The sequence below is a fragment of the Xyrauchen texanus genome, chromosome 8 (genome assembly GCF_025860055.1).
Source record: "Xyrauchen texanus isolate HMW12.3.18 chromosome 8, RBS_HiC_50CHRs, whole genome shotgun sequence".
Lineage (NCBI taxonomy): Eukaryota > Metazoa > Chordata > Actinopteri > Cypriniformes > Catostomidae > Xyrauchen > Xyrauchen texanus.
In genome coordinates, this window is record NC_068283.1 from 26,683,932 (window position 1) to 26,698,574 (window position 14,643).

Genomic DNA, 14,643 nt, shown 5'->3' on the forward strand with positions numbered 1-14,643 from the left:
TGAGTGTGTTGTTCTCGCATGGAGTCAAACCTTCGAGACAGAAATAATCTCATACTGATATAATGCCTATTTAGCTCCTTTCACTTTAGCTCGCTTAGAGTTATTGCCACACCAATTCCGACGCTCGTGTCAGTTTGCTAATCAGCTACATTATTTGTACTGCCTGGCTGTGCACCTGTTTACTGATTTCTTAACGCTGTTAATTGACATGTTTCTATAAAGTTTTATTACGTCAAGTTAGGAACATAGTTGACCATGTCAAAGTCGGTTTTTTTTCGCGCTTGTCTGCACGTTGTCTATAATGGAAAAATATCAGAGATGACTTAAAGCGTGCAAAGTTTGTATGCCAATCAAACAGCGCTTATGTCAAGACAATATGAACTACGAACTCGAAGCCTCCTTTAGATTTTGATTGCCAAATGTAAGCCATGTTATAATTATGTGAAGGAACACTGACTAATTTATTTTGTGTTGTCATTCGCAGTCAAGAATATCAACATCTCTATTGTAGGCTTGTAGTTTTTTTTTGAGTGGCATAATTATATGTAACATGTGGGAAAGGAAGAATCAGCTGTTTTGTAAAATGACGTCGTATCCACATGTCCCGGATGCAGATGAAGTTGTTAATAGCCTGTGAAGATTCATGAATTTTGGTTTTGTGAATAATGTTGCCAATACTTTCATATTTGAAAGGTTTTACAATTAAATGTTTATGAGGTTACTCATCAATATTAAACTTCTTTCTTTTGTTCTTGGTTCAAAATTGTATCTACTACTAAAAGCCTCAAATATTTAGAAAATTTTGAAAGATAACTTTGGTCATTTAGGTTTTAGTGAGACCCGTTGAATCAATGTTTAAAGGGATAGTTCATCCAAATGTGTAAATTTATGCACCCTCATGTAGAGGTCGACCGATGCCGATCTTTTGAAATCCGGGTCGGCCGATTAATGCTGCCGATTTATTTTGGCCGATACAGTGTTGCCAACTATTTTCAATGGAAAGTAGCTAAAGCCTGCTCGAAAAGTAGCTAAATGTCGCCAGATGACGTCATCGCGTCGTATTTGCATTCTGCCTAATTTGTCGGTACTGTAGCCTACTTCAGTTTATAATAACGGTTGTCTCCCCTAAACCGTGCTCATACTGTTTTTATATAAGTATATAGCCGAATGTCCAGTAAAACGGTTCTCAATTACATATTTTCTGTTAGACAACGGAACGGAACTTAGCTAACGTTACATGTTTATGAGTTTGAAGAAGGTTTATTGTTGTGTTTGGATAAGTAAAATGTATAGAGTCTGTAAATATACGATCTGAAGTCGGAGAGTTCAGAAACCGAACGGAATGAACTAAAACTCTGATTAGTAGTGAATATAAGCGCATGCCAAGAAAAAGCGGTCAAATTAAATGTTTTGAATTAAAACAAAGGAGAAGGCAGCTGCTATGTGATCACTGATTGGTTCCTGCTAACACAGCGTGCACATGCGCAGCTCATTCATGTCTATGTCCGCTGGCGTGCAGTCAACGGAATGTGCTGCTCCTCTCAGCCGCTCACTGAACAGAGCAGACGCAGCGGGGAAGTAAGACTTCACGCTTGCAGTACTGGCGATATTTGGAATTTGGAAAGTTGCTAAGGTTTGTCCAAAAAGTCGCTAGATTTGTCGCTAGTCGCTTTTTTGAAAAAATGTCGCTAAAGGGGTCTGAAAAGTCGCTAAAAATAGCGACAAAGTCCCTAAGTTGGCAACAGTGGGCCGATATGTGCTTGTTTTTAACCTCTTATTTGAACCTTTTATTTGAAAGATAAAATGTAACACAAATAATTACTTAAGATAGACAAAATTTCTCAACAAATACATTTATTGAACACTTGACCAATCTGCACTTGTACACTTACATTATGTTTTTACATTATACATTTTTAATTTATTACAAATATATTAAATAACCAAAGCAGGTGTTACGAACTGCTCCGAGACACAAAGGTTGAGATCCAAATGCAGCTTTAATTAAGGGGCAATCCAGACACGTAATCCAATATTCAGAGCATCCAAGAGAAGCACAGGCATAACTAGGGATGGGTATCGTTAAGGTGTTAATGGTATTAATACTCTTACCGATAGTGCTTATCGATCCGGTACTTTAACGGTTCTTTTTGTTTTTTATATATATATATATATATTATTAAACAATTACACAAAGATAAACGTTATATAGGCACAGTGATTTAATTTCAGGAAGGTCTACTAACATTACTGTTCAGGTGTGGTCTAAAAAGAAATCTAATAAAATAATCAATTGTAAAATAACACTGCATAGTTTATCATAGATAGATGAATGCTTATTAATGCAGAAGTTATTCATTCAAGAGCTGTAAGTGATTTTCTCTTTGCCTTTTGTTGTTTGATTCGCAGTAATGGCTCAATCGTCAGCATGTTTATTAGACTGCTTCCCCTTTAAGACCGAGTCTAATAGGCTCCTGATGCAGCATATTTTCTCCCAACTATTTCCATAACTACGTCCATTTAAGACATAAATTGTGTTTAAGTGAATCTCCAAGCCAGTCGTTTTGACATATTTTTGTGTCCCGCAATTTAGCAACAGTAGCTAGACTGCATTTTACAACAATCACTGTTCGTGCTGATTCTGATGTTAAGTTTGAGTTTTAGGGAGAAATGTCAGTGCACCGCTGTGAAGGGAAGGAAGTTGTGCTAGACAGAATGCGGCTTATGTATAAATATTATTTTTATAATCTTTGGAAGGTGAAATTAAAATAAAATCAGACTAATATCACAGATCTAAACCAGGCTATGTTTGAATGTTTAGTTCTGTCGTCACTCATTAAGCAGGGCTCGTTTTGTGCTCGCTGTGGCACTGCTTGAGCGAGATCTCTCTCTCTCTCTCTCTCTCTCTCTCTCTCTGACTGCGACTAGCTAAATTGCATCACAGACAAATGGTTTCATGTTATTATACATAGAAATGGCTGGCGAGATAAAATAACTTTCTCTTTATAGCAATAATAAATGTATTTTCTTAATTTCTCCAGTACCGACAGCAGAACCAATAACGTCTGAGCTTACCAAAGCCAGTCCTTCAATAGCGTATAGTGCGTTGGTATCTTTTTTTTATTACTTATTTCTCTGCATTGAGTGACAACCCTCTCAAATATAAGACACACAAACAGAACAAATAAAAGTCTCAGATTTACTGTCTGTAATTGCAAAATTCTTGCTTGCTTATTGTGACATGATAGCAACCCTTCTGCTGTGATAATGCAACTTCAACTACGCTATCAATATCCAAAGTAGCCGAATGTCATGTCGCCTATCGTGTTTGTCGCGTTTTTTCTTGAAGTTGGCTGTAACATATCAAAAGTTTTTAATTAAGTATAAAGAAGTTATTCAAATTTAATCCTTACCATTTTCTCCAAGGAACTTAGCTCCTTCCTTAGGCACTGGATGAGGTCTGCTCACTCTAGGGGAAAATGGCTCTAGGAGCAGGGTGCTTCGAACACGTGTTCCACAACAACACTAGGCTGCCCACACAGATGCGCCTGCCTAATAATCGGCTTGATATACTTGGATATTGGCCGATACCGATTATGTTAAAAATTGCACAAAAATCAGCCGATTAATCGGTCGACCTCTACCCTCATGCCATCCAAGGTGTGCATGTTGTCTCTCTTCTGCAGAACACAAATGAAGAATGGTGGCCAGATCCTTGAAGCTCCAGAAGGGACATCGAGGCAGCATAAAAGTATTCCGTATGACTCCAGTTGTTAAATCCATATCTTCTGAAGTAATCTGATAATTGTGGGTGAGAAACTTAAGTCCTTTTTTACTATAAATTCTTCTCCCTGCCCAGTAGGTGGCGATATGCATGAAGAATGTGAATGTGGAGATTTATAGTAAAAAATGATTTTAATATTCTGAAGAAATCTAAAGACATTGATTAAACCACTGGAAATGTATGGATATTTTAATAATGCCTTTGTGCTTTTGGTCCTTCAAAGTTCAGAGTATTCACTTGCATTGAATTAACCTAACGAGCTGAGATATTCTTCTAAAACTCTTTGTGCTCTGCAGAAGAAAGTCATACACATCGGGTATGGCTTGAGGGTGAAATGGGAGAATTTTAATTTTTGCGTGAACTATCCCTTTAGTGGACTGGCATCCAAACAAGCCAACTAAATATTTTAATTTGCTCAGCCATAGTTTGTTATTCTTACCTACATAAATTGCTCATGCAAAAAAACAATGGATATGTAAACCAGTTCCTTGATGGTGTTGAATACATGTGATGTCATACATTTTGACTATCCTCCAACCCATTTCAGTCAAATTCCAGAACAAATAAAAAGTCTGCTCTTGTTGTGCCGGTTTCTTCTCAAAGTGAAGTTTTATCATGCTAACATTAACATTAGGTTATTCTGTGATTCTCTGTGTCACTGATGTATCGAATGGTTTTCAGAGGCGACAGTGTATCAGCCAGCCAGGACGGTGTGAAGTGCCGTGTCTCTAGAGACAACGGGTCAGAAGTTCTTTTCAAAAATCTGCCCTCTGATCGGCCTGGCACCCCACCACTGCACAATGATGCCTTCACTGCCGCAGTCATACTCAAAAAAGGAGGTGTGTGCTGCCTGTCTGTCACCTGAATTATTGTGATTATCAACGTCAACTGCCATGTCATGTGTCAGTCTGTTGGACCAGTACCTGAGGGTTTGATTTATCTTTTGAATGTCTCTCTGATTCAGGTTTGTTTATAAGAAATAGAAAGAGAAAATAAACTTGGGGAATGCTTGTTTTGAAAATCTCAATGTTTCCTTGTATAAACTGGGCTGTGCAAACCTAAGCATTTGTAAGCTTGTTACTTTTTGCAAATTGTGTCATGTAAACTTTCCAGTGGCCTGCTAGGAAGCGTAAACCAAATTTTTCTAACATTAAAAGTTTTATAGTTTTAAGTTTCTTTTTTTCTTTTTTTATTTACTGTTTATAAATGTAAAAAAAAAAAAAAAAAAAGGCTAGTATTTCAGAGGAAACTTGACTGTATACTTGTTTTGCAGGTGTATATGACGCTGATGGAGGCCTCTCTGAAAATACTTATGGTTGGAAGTCGATGGGGCAAGAGTTGAGAATCAATGATGTGACCACTGATATAACCACTTTTCAGCATGGAAACTGTGCTTTAGCTACAAAGGACATGAGGAAATCACAGGGTAGGTATTGAGAAATTGCAAGAAAGTCAATTATGTATTGTATGTTTTGAACTAGATAGGTAAAGTTTCCTAAGTAACCTTTTATGTTTGCTTGACGAAGCCTTAGCCTAAAAGTTAGACAGACTGACAGATAGAATGATAGAATAGGAGACCTTTAGATAAAACCTTCAGAAAGATAAATATATGGATAGATTTTGTACTGTAACCTTATGGTGCGTTCATGTCATGAAGTTATTCAGAATTACAATAATCCCGAGATGGCAACTTCTAAATGTTTACGTGTTTGATAAAATTACGGGTACTTCTGTACAAGTCGATACTCAAATAAAAATAAAAACATTTATTTGAATCCATTAGAAAAGATATAGCAATGTGAGTCAGAACAGTCTGAAGGTCTTTGCCGAGTTTGGTGGATGTAGCTTGAAAGTGACAATTGATCTTTTTGGTCTTGGTTGTCAAGCCAACATAATTAAAATTCTAGGACACAATGGTAGAAAAGAGAGAAGCTGTGTTGCTTGGTTCTGGCATTCATTTATTAATACAGTGTCAATTGTCTTTTATCTAATAGACAGACCGTTGGCTCACTCTGAGGAGTCTCGTTTGGCCAATCTTCTGCGGAGAGCGTCACGGGAAGATGACCGGGAACGCAGGCTGGGCACCATTAAACAAATGAGGGAGTTCATTGTGAACTCTGAAAATAAAGTGGTACGATCTGCTATCAAAAAAGGATTTATTTCATTACCTAGAAGCTAAAGGGCTCTTGAAATAAATAGATTTAATCTGTATTGTTTGTATGCATAAATTACAGGTCCTAGTGAAACAGTTGGATTCCATTTTGAGCACCCTGAATGACATATTGAATGAGAGGTATGACTGTGCACTATTTTTAACACAATGGGTGTTATTGGAGCTCACTCTCTTAAGAGTATATTTAGCATATTATTGTCATGAAGCCTTACGAACACCCTGCTGGATCCTAGTCATATACCATTTAACTGGCCATTATCTGGCAACTGTGTTCTTGAGGCTAACGATGAAGAGCAAATGTCAGCTTGTGCTCAAATGTAAAAGCCTGATCAAATGTATGCCCATTAAAAAAAAATGGCATACATTGTCTTTTTGGCATTGCAGTAGTCAGCTCCTAAATGAGCTAAGGCAGGAGGCTGCATGCTGTCTGGGACTACTCTGTGCCTCCCTCAGTTATGAAGCGGAGAGGATCTTCAAGTGGATGTTCCTCAAGTTCAGTGTGTCCACAAAGGATGAGGTGAAGCTTCTCTACCTTGTGGCAGTGCACAAAGCACTTGAAACTGCAGGGGAGAAGGCAGCTTTTTCTACTGTAATGCAGGTATTAATTCAGCTGCTTGGTTTAAATAATTAAAGCTTACTTATAATCTATTTCTGTGGCCTTCGTGCTGAGATGTTTGACTTTTGTCATTCAGTTGGTGATGAGCAACCTTCAGTCTATCTTGGAGAACTTGGACACGCCAGAACTGTTGTGCCAAAGTGTGAAGTGTATTTTGTTGGTGTCCCGTTGTTATCCACACATCTTCAGCACCAACTTCAGAGTAAGCGGAACAGCTCTACTAAAGAGCAGTATTAATTTCAGTCCTGAAATCAAACTGATCTATATGATGTGCATCTAGCGCTGCTGCTTAATTGGCACTATATGAAAAAAGTATTTGCACCGTATTTGAATTTGTGTGCACTGCCCAGAAGCAATATTCTTTTTAGGACCTGAAGCCTAATACTTGACAATTTTCTTATGCTATCTGCTGTTAATTCAACCAGTGTAATATTTCTAGAAATAACAAATATAAATGATGCCTCTGTTTTCTAGGATACAGTGGATATTTTAGTGGGTTGGCATATAGATCATACACAGAGACAGAATCTTACTCAACAGGTGTCTGGTAAGATTTGTTTGATTTTTAGTTTGAGTTTTGTTGTCTTGGACTAATTTGATGAGGCTAAACTGTCTATCTGTTTTAGGTTGGTTGCAGAGTCTGGAGCAGTTTTGGGTGGCGGATTTGGCCTTCTCAACCACATTATTGGGTCAGTTTTTGGAAGATATGGAAGCATATGCTGAGGTAAAATGTGTTGCTATAGAATGTTTTCCCATAATTTTGAGAAATTTTGAGTTACTTAGGTTCTACTACTCTTTGTTCATAGGATTTGAGTCATGTATCTGGAGAATCAGGCGATGAGGACATTCCCCCTCCCACAGTATCCCTGCCAAAGCTGGCAGCCCTGTTAAGAGTCTTTAGCACTGTTGTGCACAGCATCGGAGAACGATTCAACCCTGTCCGAGGACCCCCAATCACTGAGTCATACGTCACTGATGTTAGTATCCTCCATGCATTGCTGCAGCAATTTCAATTACCTGTGGAACTGATTACAAATAGTCTGTTAAACCAGTGTCATTATAGCTACAGGGTTTCCACAGTCATGGAAAACCAGGAAATATCAGGGTGGTTTAAATTGTGTGGCATGGACATTTCTATATTTTTAGATATGCTCTGCTCTAAAATATTTAACTATAAATTACTCTTTGTCAGGGAAATCTGTATAAAATGATTTGGAAAAGGCATCATCCTGTAATCACAAACAACTGGAAGTCATTGAAGTTCTTTGGTCAAAATAAGTGGGAATCCTGTAGAGATGTCAGCGGTTCAAAAAAAAAGTTGGTCCTGCATTTTGAGAATACACACATGCAATCCTTTAGGAAACTAATGTAAAGCTTTTTTTTGTATTTTCTTGCTCCGTTTGCGGCAGGTTTTGAACCGTGTCTTGGCTTGCGTCACCACAGCAAAGCAGGTGTTCTTCTCAGAGGCAGTACTGACAGCTGGAAACGAGTGTGTGTGCGTTCTGCTGGTGAGCATGGATTTAGGCAGCCAACTGATTGATGCTGTAATCTCCTATGGCCTAGACCAGCTGGACAGTTGCCAATGCTGTGGACCAGAATACAGCATGTCTGTCCTCACCCTGCTAACACTGGTAAGACTGGACTATATTAAACCACTAATTGACAGACCAGTCCAGAATGTGTGATATTTGTCTTGCATACACGCAAGAGTAGACAGCCTCTTTAAAGGCAGGGTTTCAGCGGGTCTTAAAAAGGTCTTAATTCGGCCTTCCGCAAAATAAGGCCTTAAAAAGGTTTTTGGCAACAAGTCTTTAATTCATAAGGTCATGGCATTAAATGATGTATGAGGGATTGTTTTCTTGTTGCGTTTAAGTAGGGTGACGGACGTCCCGTTTTGAAGAGGGGTGTCCCGACAATTCTCTAAACATTGTAATTATGTCCTGGTTTCAGCTGGTAGGCTCACTGATTTTTTTTCTACTTGCATTTGATGTACTAATTTTCCTTCTTGCTATTGTCTTTGGTTACCATATGCAGAGAAGCAATTTCGAAGCGTTGCACGTTGATTTGACGATACTTTCATTAGTCTTTCTGCAAATCTGCTGAAATGTATCTATACCATGGCAATTACGTCATATGCTTGGTGTGCACTCTTTGTCATCCTGTCAATCAGCACAAGTTGAAATGCACCAATAAAACATTTGTATTCAACGAGCTGAAAGAAGCCGATCTATTTCTTCGTGCAGCAGAATATGTAAGCAAGTATTTTTCTGTAATGTTCATTACCCCACGAGCACGGAGGTAAATCAGACAATGTCACATTTAGACAGATGCACTGCACTTTTTACATAGTACAGGCACTTATGTTCAGATGTGGGAGTTGTATTTTGAATTTTTGGTCACAATGTTGTGAATTTTCGTGCAGTCATTTCATAATTACACATTCAATATGACATCATATGGATAGGATAGGCTACATGGAAATTGTACGTTTAAAAAAAAAAAAAAAAAAAAAAAAAGCTAAAATGTGGTTAAATTGTGGAAAAACGAAAAATAAAATAAACTATATAGCCTATACTGTTAAGTGCAGAAGTTTGTATAACCCTTTTGTTTTAATAAGTTTCCACACACCTTTCAGAATGTATACAAAATTCCTATTAGAAATTTATATTTTTTTATGTAGTACTGCCCTTCAAAAGCTACATAAGACAACATTTACTCTTATTTACACATGCGGTTCAAAAGTTTGCAACTCTTGGTTCTTATGTTGCCTTCTTGAGCATCAATAATTGTCTGCACCTTTTGTAAAAAGTTGTGTAGTAGTCCCTCAATTGTTAAAATCTGTACCTCATATATAGCCATTGTTGGGAAGAACTCAAATGTGCAGAAAATGCAGAGAAACCCCAAAAAAAAAAAATCTTAAAAAAATTGGACAATTTCACTGCTCAGGACAAAGCAGGGATTCATGAACTATTATTACACAAACCGTCATTGATAATCGAGAAAGCAACACACCATATTAGAAACCATGGGAATGTAAACTTCTTAACAAGAAGTTAAGAACACACACATGGATTCCTTACATTTTCTTTAGTTGGTCTTAAAAAGTTCTTTAAGTCTTAAATTTAGCTTCATAAAACCTGCAGAAATCCCGTAAGCTGTAATGGCTCCCACCATCATGGAATACTTGGAAATATCAGGGATATTTAAAATTATGACTTCCAGGCCTGAAAATGTTTTATGTATTTTCAAGCTCTTTGCTATTTTTTAAATGCAATTTTTAGAAATACTCATGCAGAGATAGCAATAATAAACTACTGGAAAAGTCTTCAAAATGTCATAGAAATGTATCTTTTAAATGGTGTTGGATCCTTGAATCATGTGCTGTTTATGTTCCTTTTCACATTTATTAATGTTGCTTTGTTTGTAGACTGTTGACCAAATAAGCACCAAACTCCCAGCTGCATTTGTGGAAAAGTTATTGGCTCCAAATTCCCAACTGTTGGAGCTGCGGTTCCACAGAGAGAGAGAAGTATGATCACTAACCGCAAGTTCAACTCACAGAGTGACAAATCATTTTTTTTTAAGTTAACTCTTTTTGAATTGGTTTGTGTAACAGGTTATGGCAGCCACACATGGAGTGTATCATGCTGTGCTGAGCCTGAAGAACATCCCCATACTGGAGGCAGCTTATAAACTGGTGTTGGGTGAAATGGGTTGTGCGTTGAACAGTTTGCTGAGTCCTCTTGGTCTGCCTGATGCCTGTCCACATATACAACACCCTGCCTTCAGCCAGCTTCAGTTCAGCCCAGAGAGAGCAGAGTTTATTCTCATCTTCAACCTCAGTGCTCTCACCACCATCGGAAACACCAAGAACTCCCTCATCGGGGTCAGCACTAACCTATACTCTAATGCATTAAAAGTGATAGTTCAACCAAAAATTTAAATTAAATAGAAAATAATTTACTCACCCTCATGTTGTTCTATACCATATGACTTTCTTCCATGAACACAAAAGGAGCTGTTAGGCAGAATGTTTGGAACTGACAGTCTTGCTCAGTAATCATTTTCATTGCTGATTTTTTATTTTTTTCTCCCCAATACAATATAAGTGGGTGGGGACTAAGGCTGTTAGTTCCCAACATTCTGCCGAACATCTCATTTAGTGTTCCTTGGAAGAAGTTCATACAGGTTTTACAAACATGAAGTGACTAAATGCCAAACTTTTTCTTTTAGATATATTTGGTAAGCAAGTGGCTTGTTAAGTTGTTTTTGAAAAGTAATTCTGAAAGGATTGTTTTTTGCTTTCACAGTTGGAAATGTTTACCCATTTTCTATCATTTCTGTGAAAGCAGTTTTTCAGTCGTGCAGCTCTTTCGAAGCTGTAAAAGTGGTCTAAGCAAAGCATAACCATGGGAAATGTTTTTTGGATGCGTGTTGCAGATGTGGGCATTGTCTCCTACTGTGTTTGCCCTGCTCAGTCAGAATCTGGTTGTTGTTCACTCTGATTTGGCAGTCCATTACCCTGCTGTCCAGTATGCTGTTCTCTACACTCTTTACTCTCATTGCACCAGGTAACATCACATCAATTGACATCATGATAAAATGCTCTGTGAAATATTTTACATGAAGCAAGATCCAATAATGGTCTGTAAATATAATAAAAAAGATTGACCAGTTTTACAACATTTTAATAACTGCTGATGCATTATATAATTGCATCACTCCTAAACTGCAATGCCTTTTACAGATTCACAGTATATTTAATTGAATTATGCAGTGCTGTACAATTATATCATAGATTGTAAGTGTCATTTTGTTTTGTTGCCCACCATACATAAAACTGTCAAACAACACTTGGTCATTCACTTCGCACATGACAAGCTTGAATTTAGTTTCACTCACTCCAAGTGTGATAACTAATATACTTCTTTCTCTGTCACCAAAGACACGATCACTTTATCTCAAGCAGCCTGAGCTCCTCGTCCCCGTCGCTTTTTGACTGTGCTGTCATCAGCACTGTTACCACGGCAACCAAAAGGCATTTCAGCACACTCCTTAATTTGCTGGGTATGCTGCTGAGCAAGGATCATCTCAACCCTGAAGCGAGGTACAGAGCTCTCACTGCCTCTTTATAATGAGGCCTAATGTGATTGATTTATCTGTACAGTGGCCCTTTCAGTTGCTATAATAATTTATACAATGTTGAGTGTAATTACATATTTCTGTTAGATTCCTTAATTGTCTTGTTTGCATATGGTAACAGGTTTTAAGCAAGTAAGGCAAAATATGCAATTAGCATACAGTAAGGCTTTAAAATGTATTTTTTTTTTCTATCTTTTTCCACCCCTTTTTAGGAGGCTGTTATTAACTTGGTCCTTAGAGGTGTCTCTCATGATGAAAAAATCTGAAACGTACTCCCCCCTGTTCTCACTCCCATCCTTCCACAAATTCTGCAAAGGGTTACTTGCCAATTGTGAGTGAATATCCCTGTTTTAAAATATTTTTGGTCCAATTGAGTGTATGAAGGCAAAACTATGTTGATTTGGAGATGAAAATAGTAAAGGGATAGTCACCCCACCCCCTCCTAAATTGAAAATTCTGTCAGCATTTCTCTACTTCATTTTGTTTTAAACCCATGTGACTTTCTTTATTTCAACGAACACCAAAGGAGAAGTTTAGCAGAATGTCGGAGCAGCTCTCTTCCGAACAGTGGAAGTGAATGGGGACCAGGGGCTGTCAAGTTACAAAAAGCATTAAAGATCACCTTAAAGTTTAATAGTCATACCGCTTGTGCCTGATATACCAAGTCATCTAAAGCCATTTGCCTTCAACTTCTTGCTTGACAGCTGTGGTCACCATTACCTTTTCATTTTATGGAAAGAGCAGCTTGGAATTCTGCTTTAAATAACCTCTTTTGTGCTCCATTGAAGAAAGAACATGATTCATTTTGAAATGTTTTGAACTATGTCTTTAAAGGAATAATTCACCCTAAAATAGTAATTCTCTCATTTACTCACCCATATGTTGTCTCAAACTTGTATGACTTTTTTCCACGGAATACAAAGGAATTTTAATGAAGATATGAAGTCTGTTTGTCCATACAATGCAAGTGAATGATGTCCAAACTTTCAAACTTCAAAAAAAGACAAAGGCAGCATAAAAGTAATCAATAAGACTCCAGTGGTTTAATCCATGTCTTCTAATGTGATTAAAATTTTGGGTGTGAACAGAACAAATTTTTCTCCTTTTTCACTGTACACTTTGACATTGCAGCCTTTAGGCACAACCATAATTTCAAGCTTGATTAACTTTTCTAGCACTTGATGCATGTGCTGAGTGCTAGAAGGTGCTAGGAACAGTTATCATGCTTTAAATCATGATTGCCAAGGAGACTGCTGATGTCAAGCCTTGTAGTGCAGGGCTCGACAATAAGGACTGCCCAATTACCCTGGTCCAGTGTGAGAGAGATTCGGGTCAGTTGCTAAAACTGTCACTTGCCTGATTGGGTCAGTGCTGCATAACTATAGTGCAAGCAGACAAAAAGCTAGGGGTGCACCAATCTTAATTTATATTTAAAGCCTTTTTTTATAATGTTATTTAATCAATTTACAATAGTTCATTGTTTGTTAGTTCACAGTGCATTATTGTTAACATACATCATTTGATTTAAATTGATTACAAAATGTAGTAGTATATGTTGTAACTAACATTAAGTTAATTAGTTTAACTACAGTAATGTTGTTAATGTTAACAAATGGAACCTTTTTATAAAGTCTTACTGTAATTTACATATATCTGCACAATATAACTTTAAAAAGTGTGGCAAAGGGCACTTAAAAAAAAAAAAATGTATTGGCCAATCTTAATGTTAAAAAAATCTGAGATTGTTATCGACCTCAAACTTCCTGAACAGTGCACCACTACAAGCGAGAGAGATGGAGCACAAAAATTACATGGAGGTAATAATGTCTTCTAAACAATTTGTGCCACATTTTAATTATCCCCATTCCCCGCACTTTCCTTGTTCGCAGTGTGCAAAATTCCCACATTGTTTTTATACAAATTGGTGTAAAAGCATTTGCATTTGGTTTGTCAGAGGGTAACAACCACTGCAGTTTGTTTGTTTGCTGTGGTTTTGCTGTGATTCTGGACTAAGTAGTTGTTGTTAGTCAGGCTATTGTGCTGTACTTCACTGACAATTAAGGTAAATCCATGACAAATAGCAAGCTTTTTAGGGCAATCCTGCTGAAGTTTCAGACATTTTACTTTTTTTTACTTTATATTTAGCCATTTATAAAAATGTTAGCTTCGGACAAATAAAAAAAAAAAAGCTATGATGGTAAAAACAGCTGTTTTTAATTTTTGTTTTGGGGCCAGTGACAATTGTCATGGCAACTAAAAATCTGGAGCACTTGTCCGACAGGGCCGGTAGAAAAAATACTTGCATTGAGCCCTGTTGTGAAAAAGGAGTAATATTTTGGTCTGTCCTCACCCAAAATCGATTTGATTGCTTCTGAAGATATGGATTAAACCACAGAAGTCTTTTGGATTATTTAATGCTTCCTTTGAGCTTTTTGGAGCTTAAAAAATTAGTCACCATTCACTTGCATTGTGAGGACCAACAGACATCATATCTCCATTAAAATATTTTTGTCTGTTAGTAATAATGTGTTCTGTGGAAGAAAGTCATACAAATTTAAGAAGACATACGGGTGAGTAAATGATGATAGGATTATAATTTTTATAAGGATTATAAAAGTATTGTCAACATAAGTAGAGGTTGAAAAATGCTATGTATTTGTAGCGTCATGAGAATAAACTGATGGATTCGGTGAATAGACATTAACATGTGCTGTTCATGTTTTTAAGCTTTGAATGAGGACCCAACAATATGTCTGCAGGCCTGCAACAGTCTCCAGGTTCTGTCTTCCTCCTTATCCACAGATCTTCTCAAGAGGTTATCACACACATTTTCTCCTCTTCGACACTTCTTCCTGCAGGAACATTAGAGTTGCAAATTAACTTCCTCTTGCTTTTGGGGAGGAACATCTTATCTAATCAGCACTGGTT

At 37.3% G+C, this 14,643-nt stretch overlaps 1 protein-coding gene across 3 annotated transcripts in view; it reads left to right on the top strand.

Annotated features, from left to right (window-relative positions):
- The window catches only part of smg1 (SMG1 nonsense mediated mRNA decay associated PI3K related kinase), a 67,753-nt gene that overhangs the window by 673 nt on the left and 52,437 nt on the right, over positions 1-14,643 (top strand). For 2 of the 3 annotated variants that reach the window (XM_052131556.1, XM_052131557.1), the window contains exons 2-17: positions 4,466-4,623; positions 5,058-5,210; positions 5,779-5,915; positions 6,019-6,077; positions 6,342-6,555; positions 6,650-6,775; positions 7,048-7,120; positions 7,200-7,297; positions 7,380-7,550; positions 7,983-8,204; positions 10,001-10,102; positions 10,190-10,459; positions 11,014-11,144; positions 11,519-11,680; positions 11,928-12,046; positions 14,443-14,530. In XM_052131556.1, coding sequence (XP_051987516.1) covers positions 4,466-4,623; positions 5,058-5,210; positions 5,779-5,915; positions 6,019-6,077; positions 6,342-6,555; positions 6,650-6,775; positions 7,048-7,120; positions 7,200-7,297; positions 7,380-7,550; positions 7,983-8,204; positions 10,001-10,102; positions 10,190-10,459; positions 11,014-11,144; positions 11,519-11,680; positions 11,928-12,046; positions 14,443-14,530 — 2,283 coding nt within the window. Of the gene's footprint in view, positions 1-4,465; positions 4,624-5,057; positions 5,211-5,778; positions 5,916-6,018; positions 6,078-6,341; positions 6,556-6,649; positions 6,776-7,047; positions 7,121-7,199; positions 7,298-7,379; positions 7,551-7,982; positions 8,205-10,000; positions 10,103-10,189; positions 10,460-11,013; positions 11,145-11,518; positions 11,681-11,927; positions 12,047-14,442; positions 14,531-14,643 lie in introns of those variants that run through there. The other variant, XM_052131558.1, reaches the window with a different exon arrangement.